Below are 14,284 nucleotides of genomic sequence, written 5' to 3'. Positions count from 1 at the left end.
TCCGCAGCTAGAACAGGCTAGAGGGGAAGGTCCTATGGGCCATTTCTTTCAGTGGTCTTCGACTCACCTGCCACTTGGAGGTAAAATAGGAACACTTTTCTTCTGGCTTGATGGTTATTTTCCAGGGTCAGTTATTCAAAGACACACAGGGTTACTATTCATCTTGTTGTGGGCGACATAATTCTCTGTAAGAGTTTTGAGAGTTACGCCATGGCCTCTTCAACTTGCCTGTTTGCACTTTCTGGGAAGAACATGGGGGGAGCTGGTGCTGGCTTCCAGGTGGGGCGTAGGAGATGGGGGAGGCTGAGGAAAAGCCCAGGTGCTGGAGAGAGGAGGAGAGGTGGGAGGCACCTGCTGCCTGTGGGCATCTGCACACTCGCCCCGTAGTGACTGCGTGGCTTTTTGTGTCTGTAAAGGGGGGTGGTGACTCTGCAGCAAGCCTTTTCTGCATGCTTTGGCTCAAACCCCTACCCAAGTTTGGAGAATTCCCTGTGACATGGGGCTTGGTGGAGAGCTGAGCCAGCCTCCCGGTGCAGAATATGGAAATGCAAACACTCACTGCGGTTGGTTGAATTGTGTCCTCCAGAAAGATCTGTTCACAACCTACTCCCTGGAACTTGTGAATGGGACCTTATATAGAAAAAGGTCCTTGGCAGATATAATTCATTAGGGATCTGGAGATGGGCCCATCCTGGATTTAGGTTGGGCCCTAAATTCAAAGAGAGGCATCTTTATAAGACCTAGCCGAGAGAGACTGGTGACATGGAGACATCCTGGGAGAATGTCATCACGTGAAGACACAGATGGAGATTAGAGCGATGCAGCCTTCCAAGCTCAGGAATGCTAAGGATTGCTGGGAACCATAAGGGTCTAAGAGACAGGCATGGAACCAGGGCCCCTCAGAGCCTCCAGAAATAGCCAGTCATGCTCATGCCTTGATTTCTGACTTCTGGCCTGCAGAGCTGCGAGAGAGTCAGTTTTGGTTGCTTAAGCCTCCCAGTCTGTGGTGCTTTGTGTGGCAGCCTCAGGACACTCACAGCCTCCCTTTGTGGGGCCTGCCTTGCGGCTAGACCTTGGGTGCATGGTCTGGCTCTGTCTAGATTTTGAACCTGTAGCCAGTGACATGGAGAAGCAGCCTGATATCTGCATAAGTGGTTGTGAAGCCTCTGGGGGGCCTAGGTCCAGAGTGAGGAGTACAGGGGAGCTGGTGCTGCATCTGGGGCTCAGAGATGGCAGCATAGGCATCCGCACAGCATCAGCTCTGCACGGGATTTGGGGAATTATTGCTGCTGCACAACTTCTGAGCCCTGTTCCCAAGCCTTCCTGGGGATCTGGGGAAGCTTCCTAAAATCCTTTAGGGAAAAACTCCTTTTCTGTTGAAAGCAGCCATGATCAGTTTCTGTTGCTAGCAGCTTTAGCTTTCTAACCTGCATTATCAAGGAATCCTCATGGAGTGCCTGGTCCTCTTCAGCCAGGTGTGCAGGGAGGTGACTCGTCCCAGAAGGGCAGGTAGCAGGCAGTGACAGCAGCCCAGCCAGGACCCTGGGTGCCAGTCCCAGCTTTATTTATTTTTCTAATTTGCTGAGTGAACTTGAGGTTACCTAACCTCTGTGTGGCTTCCGCGTTGACAACGGGGAACATGAAACTGTCTTGAAGATCCAGTGACCACATACATTTTTAGAAATGTCAATACACTTTGAAAAGTATAAATCTGACTATGTAAATCATGTTTCAGGAGAATCACTTGAACCCAGGAGGCAGAGGTTGCATTGAGCCAAGATTGTGCTATTGCACTCCAGCCTGGACAACAGAGCAAGACTCTCAAAAAAAAAAAAAAGAAAAAAAAAAAAAAAAGAAAAGCGACGACATTCAGTCAATCAGCCAGATATTTTTGGTGATGCTGCAACTCTTAATGGTCTCCTGTCTGGATTCTGTTTATTTAGTTCCTAAGTTGGTAAATACGGTGCCTGTTAATCATTAACCTTTGCCTTGTCATTGACAAAGAGTTCACTTGTCAGGCTGTGAGTTGAACACAGAATTGTGAGGCCTGTGGAATTCAAGCATTGATCTTGATATTATGGATGAGGACAAAAAGGGTGCGTGACTTGAAGTTGTTTTCTTCCCAGAATTTGAGCTTTTTGATCATTGAATCAGGACTTGAATCGATGACACTCCTTGGCTCACTAGTCCTTTTTCTGCTTTTCCTTTGGTGGTGATTGGAGGCTGTAGTAGGCTGTTCTTCTGTTGCTATAAAGAGATACCTGAGGCTGGGCAATTTATAAGGAAAAGAGGTTTGATTGGCTCCCAGTTCTGTGGGCTTTACAGGAAGCCTGGTGCTGGCATCTGCTTGGCTCTTGGGGAGGCCTCGAGAAGCCTCCAATCATGGTGGAAGGCGACGAGAAGCAGGAGGGTAGAGAGGTGCCATGTGCTTTTAAACAACCAGATCTTGCGAGAACTCACTATCTCAAGGACAGCACCAAGCCATTTAGGAGGCATCTGCCTGGTGACCCAAACACCTCCCACCAGCCCCACCTCCAACATTGCGAATGACATTTCAACGTGAGATGTGGAGGGGACGTACATCCAGACTGTATCAGAAACCAAGAGATACCAACTTAGTAGACATATTCCAAAAAATTATGACCCACAGGGTGCCGACCAGTGTGCAGAGAATGTCTTCATTTACACAAACAAAGACACAGACAAGACACTCAGCAGAGGTTCTCAGAGGGGCTAAGTGTGGAGGGCTTCATGTGTTCATTTTTACTCTTTGGGGCTGAAAGAATGCTTTATACCATGAGCTGTGCTTCTTTTAAAATAGAAATAAAATGCTTAGTTAGTCACTGTGCTAGCCTTTGTTAACATCAAAGGTAATTTTCAAGTATTTCACAAAGAAAAGACATTCGTATTTACCTTCGGCACTGAACTCCTCGCCGTTCCAAGTGGTTAATTTGAATAGAGGTTAAAGGACAGAGAAGCAAAAAGGAAACAGAAACGTCACTCACATTCCACACGTTTCTCTAGTACAGCCAAGTGATTTGCAACTTCGGCTTTCAGTTCATTGATTTTGAATGCTCTAGGAATGAAAAAGAAAAGCGAGAGTAAATATGACCCTTAAAATTCTCAGAGCCAAAACTGGTTAAGCAAACACCTACTGAGTCCCTGCTGTGGCCATGGGCAAGGCCTCTAGGTGGGCTGGTGAGGGGCTGGGTGCCAACATGCTAGGACTTGCTTTTCAGAAATCATCATGTCCCATGGGGAGGAAAGAATCACCAAATTATCATGAGGTGTATTTTCTGAGCTGGTGGGCATATTTACTTCCTCAGGCCTGAGCAGTGGACCCAAGCTCTCTGGGGCGGACACATGGCCCTCTCTCTGCTTATGCGGTTGAGATGGTCCAGTCCCCGCACCTTCCCCCGATGGGCATAGACACCTTCGGAGGACCTGTTGTGCTCTCTGGGGCTCCAACCCAGTCAGTTAAACAATTCGAAGGTTTTTTTTTTTTTTTTTTTTTTTTGAGACAGAGTGTCACTGTTGCCCAGGCTGGAGTGCAGTGGCGTGATCTTGGCTCACAGCAACCTCCACCTCCCGGGTTCAAGTGATTCTCCTGCCTCAGCCTCCTGGGTAGCTGGGATTACAGGCATGTGTCACCACGCCCAGCTAATTTTGTATTTTTCTTAGAGACGGGGGTTTCTCCATGTTGGTCAGGCTGGTCTCGAACTCCTGACCTCAGGTGATCCGCCCGCCTCCGCCTCCCAAAGTGCTGGGATTACAGGCGTGAGCCACCGCACCCAGCCAATTCGAAGGTTTTTAAAAAATCCCACCCGTCTGTGCTTTTCACCATTTTAATTAACCTGGGCAGTAAGATGCCACAGAGAAGTCAGTTTGAGAAAAGGAAAATACGGTATCCAGGTCAGGATTGCTGGGATGACTCCGATGAAAAGGAAGTCTCCTAACTACACAGAAGCTCAGCGAGGAAGCTTATTTTCCAATGGAGCCAATTCTCATAGCTTGTTCTCCCATCCTAGAAGAGCCGGTGGAGAACATTCTCGACCTCACGAGCTCATGTTCTAATGCGCCCACTCAACACAGTCTTTGGTCTAAGGTGAGCGTTTCCTGGGCCCCATCCAAGCTGGCTTAGTTACAGAAGCCACAGAAGGCTTCCACCTTGCGGGCAGCTCCTCCAGGCAGGTGAGACGGCCGCGCTTGCCGGCCAAGGCCAGCCTCAGAGCCTGGGGCCTGCCCTCGCTCTTAGAGAAAGATGTGCCCATCTCTGGCTGGTTGTAAGTTTAGAAGACTCTGTACCTTGAGAACTGCTCTGCAACCTGTGCCAGCACGCTCTGGATTAATTCTTCTCTCTCTACAAACCAAAGAAGAAAGATAGATGGAACACGGACAAGAGGAAAAGACGCGTAGGCCATTGCAGCCCGAATCCCACGTGTTGGGGGGCAGAGGCTGTGGCCGAGGAGCTGCCCGTTACCTGGAGGGATGCGCTGGCCTTCCTGGCAGCAGCCCTGGGGCTCTCTGGGCCTGGGCTCTACCTGTCCACTTTCAAATGCTCCTTCCCTCCGGGGCTGCTCCAGGCCCACAACCCGTCTGTCCCTCAGTGGTCTCTCAGCAGACTGGCCACGGCTTGTGGTTCTCTTGTCCTCGACACCAGCTATAAAAAGCAGGCAGGACTGGGTTTTCAAATACGGGAAGTTTCTCTTAGTGTCCAGGTCTATTTTATGGGGGCAATTACTGGGGCAAAGTGAGTTCAAGGCACGTCTCAATTCAGAACACGGTGTTCTCACGGCGGGTCTGCAGAGGGGAGGCAGGCCTGGGTCCAGCGAGTTGCTCCCTTTGTTGCCTGGCCCGTAAAACTGGGCTGGGTGGCTGGCTTTACAAGGTCCAGGTCCCAGGCTCAATGGAACCTGCCTGTCTTCCTGTTTCCTGACCAGGCCCAATGCCAGATACCTCATAGGAAGGTGTGGATGCTCACAGCGCTGTCCTTGTCAGCAAGGTGACATTCTAAGGAAGGGAGTGGTCTCTACCTGGCTCCAGCCATCCTCCAGCTCATGCCCCAGAACACCGAGAGCCCACACCAGGCTTAGTCATAAGTTCACATCATCTTCTATGTTGATTTGATGTCCAACCCTCCACTATAAACAAAACAAATAAAACCAAAGCTGCGCTGGGTGCAGTGGCTCACGCCTGTAATCCCAGCACTTTGGGAGGCCAAGGTAGGCGGATCACCTGAGGTCGGGAGTTCGAGACCAGCCTGACCAACATGGAGAAACCCCGTCTCTACTAAAAAATACAAAATTAGCCAGGCATAGCGGCGCATGCCTGTAATCCCAGGTACTCGGGAGGCTGAGGCAGGAGAATCACTTGAACCCGGGAGGCAGAGGTTGCGGTGAGCTGAGATCGTGCCATTGCACTCCAGCCTGGGGAACAAGAGCAAAACTCCATCTCAAAAGAAAACAAAAAAACAAAACCAAAGCTGCCCAAACAAAAAATTTCAAGAATCCAACTTGGCAATGGGGCTCAGAAGCTAAAAATGTTCACAAGCACTGACCCAGGGTCCCATTTCTAGGAAATCATCATGTATGTACACAAAAGATATTTGTCACAGTGTTATTTAACACAGAGGAAACTGTAACAACCTGCACGCCCACCCAATGGAGATTCATTAAATAAATGATGAGAAAACTGTATCATCAGACATATATCTGGAATGATATTTTGTTATTAGAAATAATATTTTGAAAAATGCTCATGTCTGTTGTTAAAGTACAAAAAAAAAGATTTTAAAGCATAATAGAGAGTGATCCTGCTTTTGAAAACATATTGGGAGGGTATACTCCAAAATAATAATAGTAGTCATCTTTGGTTATAAGTTTTACGTAAATTTTATTTAAAAATGTTTGCTTCCCTCTATCTTATGCATTTTCCCTTTTTTCTTATGCATTTTCTATAATTAACATATATTAATTTCATTTAAAAAATTAAAAAAAACTAATCAGTTTAACTTTGCAACACCTCATTGCTTCAGCTGTCAAATGAGAGGGTAGACCAGATCACCCTAGATTCCCGCTGCCTTTAGCATTCTGTGACTTGATAAGAAGAAAAATGATGTTTTGTTATATCTCTTGAAGCTACAAGCATAAAAATGTCAGCCAGAAAATTTTCATACAGCCATAGGTTGAACTGGTGCGAGCTCAAGGCCCTCACCTTAAGAAAGGCCCACACCTACTAGTGGGGGAAGATGGCTCCCATCAACAAGAATCATCACAGGGTTATACAGGCCACTTGGTGAACTCAGCAGGGGTTTAGATCACTTAGGAATTCTTTGGAAAAGGTAGTGTATCACATAACCTTTGAGAGTAAATGATCTCAGGGTCTTGAGATAAATTTAGAAGTCCATCAAATGATGAATATTTATAGACCACTTCACCCAACAGCAGCAGAGCGCTATATTCATTTCAGGCACCTACAGAGCATGTACCAAGATTGACCATATCCTGGGCTATAAAGGAAGTCTCACCCAATCTAAAGGAACTGAAGCTATACAGAGTATGTCCTCTGACCACACGAGGATCAAAGTAGAAATCAATAACAGAAAGATAGCAGAAAAATCTTCAAACACGTGGAAACTTAACAACATACTTCTAAATAACTTAAGGGTCAAAGAGGAAGTCTCAAGGGAAAATTAAAAAGACATTGAACTCAATAAAAATGAAAATACAACACAAAATTTAGCTGTGGGACCCGACTAAAGCAACGCTGAGAGGGAAATTTATAGCACTATGGGCTTCCATTAGAAGAGAGGAAAAATCTCAACTCAATAAGCCAAGATCCCACCATGAGAACCCAGGAAAAGAAGAGCAAAGTAAACCCACAATGATAGCAAAGGAAGGAAGGAGGGAAATCACAAAGATAGGGGAATAGAAATCCCGGTAACAGAAAACAGAAAAACAATGCAGAAAATCAACAAAACAGAGCTAGGTATTTGAAAATAATAAATTGTCAAACTTCTAGCAAGACTGACAAACAATGAGAGGGAAGACACAGATTGTCAATATCAGGAATGAAAGAGGGAACATCACTACAGACCCTGTAGACATCAAAAGGATAATAAGGGAACACTACAAATGCCTCTACACACATAACTCTGACATCTTCAATAAAATGGACCAACTCCTAGAGAAGCATGAGGTACTACAACTCATTCAATATCAAACAGGTAATTTAAGCAACCTATAGCAAAAGTCAATTTGTAATTTAAAAACTCCCCAAAATGAAATGTCCAGGCCAAGATGGTTCTAAACATTTATAGAGAATTCTACCAAATGTTTAAAAAGTCAACATGATTCTAACAATATCTTCAAGAAAACAGAAGAGGAGGGAACACTACCATTCTTTTTTTTTTTTTTTTTTGAGACTGAGTCTCACTCTGTCCCCCAAGCTGGAGTGCAGTGGTATGATCCCAGCTCACTGCAGCCTCCGCCTCTTGGGGTCAAGTGATTCTCCTGCCTCAGCCTCCTGAGTAGCTGGGATTATAGGCGCCCGCTACTAAGCCTGGCTAATTTTTTGTATTTTTAGTAGAGCCGGGGTTTTACCATGTTAGCCAGGCTGGTCTTGAACTCCTGGCCTCAAGTGATCTGCCTGCCTTGGCCTCCCAAAGTGCTGGGATTACAGGCGTGAGCCACTGCACCTGGGCCCCGTTCATTTTATGAAGTTGGTATTATCCTGATACCAAATGCAGACAAGGAACAACAATAAAAATAAAACTACATGCCAACATCCCTCATGAATATAGATACAAAAATCACTAATGAAATAGCAAGTAGAATTCAGTAATATACAAAAATAATTGTGTATCAAGATTTAGTGGGGTTTATTCCAGGGATATAAGGTTGGCTCAATATTTGGAAACCAATCAATGTAATCTCCAATCAACAGGCTAAAGAAGAAAAATTACATGATCATATTAACTAATTCATAAAAAAATCTGACAAAATTCAACACATGTTCATGAGAAAACTCTCATAAAATTAGAAATGGAGGAGAACTTCTTCAAGTTGATGAAAAGCATCAACCATAACCTTACAGCCAACATTATACAGTTGTTTCTTGGTGTCTCTGGGGGATTGGTTCCAGGACCCCCCACAAGGATGCCAAAATCCAAGGATGCTCAAATTCCTTATATAAAATGGTGTAGTATTTGCATATAACCTATGCACATCCTCCCGTACATGCTACATCATCTCTAGATTACTTAGAATACCTAATACAATGTAAATGTTATGTAAAGAGTTGCTATACTGTACTGTTTACTAATTTGTATTGTTCTTCTTGTTTTTAAAATATTTCTGATCAGTGGTTGGTTGGATATATGGATATGGAACACACAGATACAGAAGAGCCAACTGTACTTAATGGTGAAAAACTCAGTGCTTGGTGTCTAAGACTGTCACAAGGCAAAGCTGTCTGCTCTCACTACTGCTAATTAACATAGTGCTGGGAGTCCTAGTCAGTGCAATAGGCAAGAGAAGGAAATAAAAGGCAAACAGATTAGAAAGGAAGAAAGAAAACTGTCCTTGTTTGCCAATGACATGTTGTCTACATAGAAACGAATCTACAAACAACAACAACAACAAAACACAACCCTCCTAGAACTAAGAAGAGAGTTTAGCAAGTTTGCAGGGTGGAAAGCATAAAAAATTCAATTGTATTTACTACAATTGTATATACTAGCAATGACCATGTAGACACTGAAATTATAAATAAAATACCAGTCACGCATAGTGGCGCATGCCTGTAATCCCAGCACTTTGGGAGGTCGAGGTTGGAGGATTGCTTGAGCCCAGGAGTTTGAGACCAGCCTGGGGAACAAAGAGAGATCTCCATCTCTACAAAAAAAAAAAAAAATACCCAGGTGTGGTGGTGCGTGCCTGTGGTTCCAGCTACTCAGGAGGCTGAGGTGGGAGGATTGCTTGAGCTCGGGAGGTTGAGGCTGCAGTGAGCCACGATCATGCCACTGCACTCCAGCCTCAGGGACAAAGACCCTGTCTCAAAAACAAACAAACAAACACCAGTACCATTTACAGTCACTCAAAAATGCCCCTAGGTGTCAAACTGACAAAACATATGCAGAAGTTGTATGTTGAAAACTACAAAACATTCATGAAAGAAATCAAAGAAGATATAAACAAATGGCAAGACTGACCATGTTAATGGGTTGGAAGACTCAACATAGTAAATTCTCCCCACATAGGTAAACAAGTTTTACAAAATTCCCATTGAAAGGCTAGCAAGACTTTTTTTTTTTTTGGTAGAAATAGAGATTATTCTAACATTTAGATAGAAAGGGAAAGGACTCACAAGAATAAAAACAATTTTGAAAAACAACAGATAAAATGAGAGGAATCAGCTTATCTTATTTTGAGACTTATGACATAATTTCGGTAATCAAGACTGTGAGGTACTGGCAGAAAGACAGACAGGTAGAGCAATGGAAAGAAACAGAGGGCCTATGACCATGTCCATACAAATATGCCCAACTGATTTTTGACCCAGATGTAAAAGCAATTCAACAGAGAAAAGAAAGCTTAGCAATGACCATGTAGACACTGAAATTGTAAATAAAATACCAGCCACACATAGTGGCGTATGCCTGTAATCCCAGCACTTTGGGAGGTCGAGGTTGGAGGAATGCTTGAGCCCAGGAGTTTGAGACCAGCCTGGGGAACAAAGAGAGATCTCCATCTCTACAAAAAAAAAAAAAAAAAAAAAAAAAAAAAAAAATAGCCAGGCGTGGTGGCATTCAGTAATAGTGTTGGAAATAGTGTTTCAGTAAATAGTGTTGGAAAAATTAGATATCCTCAGGCCTACAAAAAGAAAAAGAGCCTTGACCTAGAATTCAGTTTATATAAAAATCAATGCAAAGTGGACCACAGATGTAAAACGTAAAACTATAAAACACAGAGAGAAAATAGGAGAAATCTTCAGGGTCTTTGGTAAGGTGGGGAGTTCTTAGACTTGACAGCAAAAACACAAACCAGAAAAAGGTAAATTGATAGACTAGACTTCATCAAAATTAAAATCTTTGCTCAGAGAAAGATCCTGGTAAGAGGATGACAAGACAAGCTGCGGTCTGGGAGAAAATATTTGCAAGACACGTATCTGACAAAGACTTGCACATAGCATATATAAAGAATGGTCAAAACTCAATGGTAGAAAACAAAACCAGCCAACTCGAAAGCGGGCAAGAGATGAGCAGATGGGTACTGGAGAAAGTCACAGATGGAAAGAAGCCCGTGAAAAGACGCTGAGCACCACTCGGCCATTAGGAAATGCCAGTTACAACCGCAGTGAGACACCACTGCACACCTATCAAAATGGCTAGGATACAAAATAGTGCCAAACCCCAGTGCTGGAAAGGATGTGGAAACACGGCTCACTCACTCGTGGCTTGTGGGAATGAAAAATGGTACAGTCATTCTGAAAACAGTCTGGTAGGTTCTTCAAAAAACAGAAAAAACCAACTAAAGATGCAAGCATCAGGGCAGAGAGATGATGTACACGGAGAACTGATGTTCACACAAAGGCCTGTCCACATGTTCCCGGCAGATGTATTTGTAGTGGCCACAAATGCAAATGATGCAGATGCTTTTCAAGGGAGAATGGTTGAACAAACCGTGGTCCATCCATACCGCGGAGTATGACTCAGAAAGAAGGGAATGAACCACGGATACAGGCGACAACCCGGATGGATGCCAGGGGGTTGTGCTGGGTGGAAGGCGCCAATCCCAAAGTCACCTACTGCATGATTACATGTGTAGAATGTTACAGAAATGACAACATCATACAAATAGAGACCAGAGGCTGGGCATGGTGGCTCATGCCTGTAATCCCAGCACTATGGGAGGCTGAGGTGGGTGGATCACCTGAGGTCAGGAGTTCGAGACCAGCCTGACCAACATGGAGAAACCCTGTCTCTACTAAAAATACAAAATTAGCCAGGCATGATGGTGCATGCCTGTAATCACACCTACTTGGGAGACTGAGGCAGGAGTATCGCTTTAACCCTGGAGGCGGAGGTTGTGGGGTGAGCTGAGATTGTGCCATTGCACTCCAGCCTGGGCAACAAGAGTGAAACTCTGTCTCAAAAAAAAAAAAAAAAAAAAAAAGAGCGACCTCTTGGTTACCAGGGGACAGGGATCCAGTGGGGAATGGAAGGGAAGCAGTGTGGCTATTAAAGACCAGCAGGTGGGATCCTTGTGGGGGACGCCATGTTCCGGATCTTGACCGTGTCATGGTCAATGCCAGGCTGTGACATTGTGCTAGAGTTTTGCAAGATGTCACCACTGGGAGAAACCGGGCCATGAATGGGCTTTCTCTGTATGCATCATTACAGCAGTGTGTGAATTTATCCTTGCTTCAAAATAAGAAATGTATGGACAGAATGGAATAAAAGTTAAGGAAGAGTTTTCCTTTGGACTTTGGAGATGGAACCCTTTGAGCACGACAGGATTTGTGTGGCTACATCTAATTTCCAGCACAAGCAGCCGTCATGTTTCATGCCACTCTGTCCATACCTTCTCTGTGCTCAGTTCAGTGCTGGGGCAGATGCTGGTATCCTGGTCTGTCATAGCCACACCTCGGCCAGTGTGCCACCCAGGCCAGCATGTCAGCTATTCCCAGGAAGGGTACAGATGCAAAGCTGCACTCCCAGTGAGAACACCCTGGGGGCACTGCCCAGGTGGTGGTACTTACACCGATGGAATATATGTGACTCAGCACAGTGGGCTCACGGAACCGCCTCTTTAGATAATGCAAAATCTGCATTCTTTTGCTGGGGGAAAGAAGTAAAACCGCCAGTGTGCACAAAGGCCAACCACACCCACGCATCCACAAACAGAGCCCTGATCAGGAAGTGGGTGCCTCCTCTCCTGACCCTAGAATCATTGGAATTCCTGCTGTGGCCACAGTTTCCTCCCAGAGGAGTTCAGAACTTAAAACAACTGTGATTTCATGCGTGTCAAGTGCTCAGGACAGCACCAGCCCAGCCCTGGCCACGTAAGCCCTGCCTGCCTCTGCTATTGCTGTTGGCATTATTAGTGTTTCCGCATCACGGAGGCCCACTGAGGGCCCCAGGTTTCCTCTGACCTCCCTTTCCTGCTGCCACCACCTTCCCTGGGGTGTCATCATCCTTGGGGTGACAGGGTGCGCTCCGGGCCCCACCTCCAGGCTGTGAAGGGGTGAATCCCACCTGCACCACCTAAATGTGGCCCTTACCCCCTCTAGCACCTCCGGAATCCTCAGAGTCTGAAACCGCTGGATTCTGGGGGCAACAAACAGTTTTCAGTTGCAAATGTTCATCCTTCCCAACCTTTGTGGCAAAATCACCTTGTGTCAGCCAAATTTGATATTATGTATGACACCTCCCTCTTTTTCCTAAATGCTGCAGGACGTATAATGAATTTTAAAAATTAAAGCATATTCAAGTCATTTCATGTTGATAGTGTCTTAATAGTTTTAAGAAAACCCAGCAGTGGCCTGGGATGCTGGTAATTCACAGGGGGACATGACAGGGTCTTTAGGGTCCCTCTGGACCTGGAAGTTTTTGAGCAAATGGGGAGATTGCAAATAAGCCTCCGAGGGAGGGGGAGTCAGCATTAACTCTCGCTGATCCACGTGATGGAAACCGAGGGAGAGCAAGCTGATATTCACAGACAACTCACACGTTCTCCAAAGGAAACTGTCCCCCGAGAACAACCAATAGAATATCTAAAAGTGCCCCAAGTCTGCATGCTAGAGTGGATTTCATGGTGCTGCTCCAAGTTGATGGGGATTTACCTCTAGATACCAATGACTTTAATAAAGGCAGAAGATTTGACTACACCAAGGATCAATCAGTCGTAATGACAGGTTTAGGTAGGCTCCTCTTCAGCCTCAACTACCAGCTGCTTCTGGCCTGCACACACCTGGACTCAATGAAGTGAGCTCACCTGGGTGCTGCGTCCTGCTGGCCTCCTCACTTGATGAGCACATGCAGGGAATGCTGGGCGGGGCTGGCAGAATTGTTTGCATGTCATAGTAGACTTTAGGTTTGTTCCAGGGCAATCCTGGAGTCCGGCAGAGTCTCCGGGTCCTGTTTTTAGATGCTGCCGGATCAGGTCAGCTTTGGGCCATGGGTTTGCAACAGAGGGGCCCAGGCCCTGCCCACTTGACAGAACGAAGGGTACTGGAATGAAGCAAACCTCTAGAGGGACCGAGGAGGGGCCTATGGGTTGCCAGCCTCATTCCTGGGCAGGACGCACCTGTGTGGGTGGCAGGATGGACACCCTGCCTCATAGTGTTCACATGGCTGCCTCCGTGTTCACGGGTGTCCAGGGCAGGGGCTGCCCCCGCCCCACGCGATGCCCAGAAGCCATTGCCTGACTCCTCCTTGGTCTGAGTGGACAGTTCAAGCCTCTGCCTCGCCCACTTCTTCCAGGAATTGTTTACTTGTTTCAGGCAAATCCTGAGTCTACCCAGCACAGAATGACATGAAATTTGATTTCACTGATTGCTAGCACAGCCTGACCTATAATTCTGATTCTAAAAATTAGTGTAACACAATAAGCTAATTTGATTGGCCAGCCAGCTGATTTGCCTATCTCCTTTTTATCTTGTGCTGAAGAGAATACTAGCAGCAACAGCAGTTCTTCCGTCCTCCATGCACCTGAGCTGATGGGAATGTGTACTTTTCTCCCCTAGGCAAACGAATGCACATATGGCCCTAGCAATAGAACACGCTGGCCCCCAGACCCATGCATTGAGGGAGGCAACCTAGGAACATCAGCTTGGGCACTAGCATCCCAAACACCGACCTGCAAAAGTAGAGGGAATAATATATCACAAGGGCGTGTGCGTGTGACCTGGGAGCTCATGCACGATCCATTTTATTGCCCTTGATTGTAGCCATTGCATGGCATCACTGGGCTTAGATTTGCATGCTATTAATATGATGCAATGAGCCATGTTTCACCTTGTTAGTCCCGACCCGGAGCAACAGGGCGAGGTGCTGAGCACCCTCCAGTGAATATATACTTAGCAGACACTTCCCAAGTATTAGAAAAAATACCTCTGCTGGGCGGGCGCGGTGGCTCACGCCTGTAATCCCAGCACTTCTGGAGTCTGAGGCGGGCGGATCATGAGGTCAGAAGTTCAAGACCATCCTGGCCAACATGGTGAAACTCTGTCTCTACTAAAAATACAAAAAAATTAGCTGGGCATGGTGGTGTGTGCCTGTAAT

At 45.9% G+C, this 14,284-nt stretch overlaps 1 protein-coding gene across 10 annotated transcripts in view; it reads right to left on the bottom strand.

Annotated features, from left to right (window-relative positions):
• Nucleotides 1-14,284, bottom strand: part of PDE9A (phosphodiesterase 9A) — a 123,461-nt gene that overhangs the window by 38,680 nt on the left and 70,497 nt on the right. For 3 of the 10 annotated variants that reach the window (XR_010138894.1, XM_024239428.3, XM_054542583.2), the window contains exons 5-7: nucleotides 4,481-4,660; nucleotides 4,306-4,360; nucleotides 3,006-3,076 (exon numbers count right to left, since the gene is read on the bottom strand). Coding sequence is in view for 7 of the 10 variants with exons in the window: in XM_024239428.3 (XP_024095196.1) it covers nucleotides 3,006-3,076; nucleotides 4,306-4,360; nucleotides 4,481-4,660 (306 nt within the window). In the remaining 3 variants the exon portion in view is untranslated. Of the gene's footprint in view, nucleotides 1-3,005; nucleotides 3,077-4,305; nucleotides 4,361-4,480; nucleotides 4,661-12,843; nucleotides 12,862-12,995; nucleotides 13,054-14,284 lie in introns of those variants that run through there. The other 7 variants (XM_063720914.1, XM_054542588.2, XM_024239430.3 and 4 more) reach the window with 5 other exon arrangements.

Source organism: Pongo abelii, chromosome 22, assembly GCF_028885655.2.
Source record: "Pongo abelii isolate AG06213 chromosome 22, NHGRI_mPonAbe1-v2.0_pri, whole genome shotgun sequence".
NCBI classification, from domain to species: domain Eukaryota; kingdom Metazoa; phylum Chordata; class Mammalia; order Primates; family Hominidae; genus Pongo; species Pongo abelii.
Note: the sequence above shows the minus strand (reverse complement) of the source record. Positions and strands in the feature narration are given on the sequence as shown.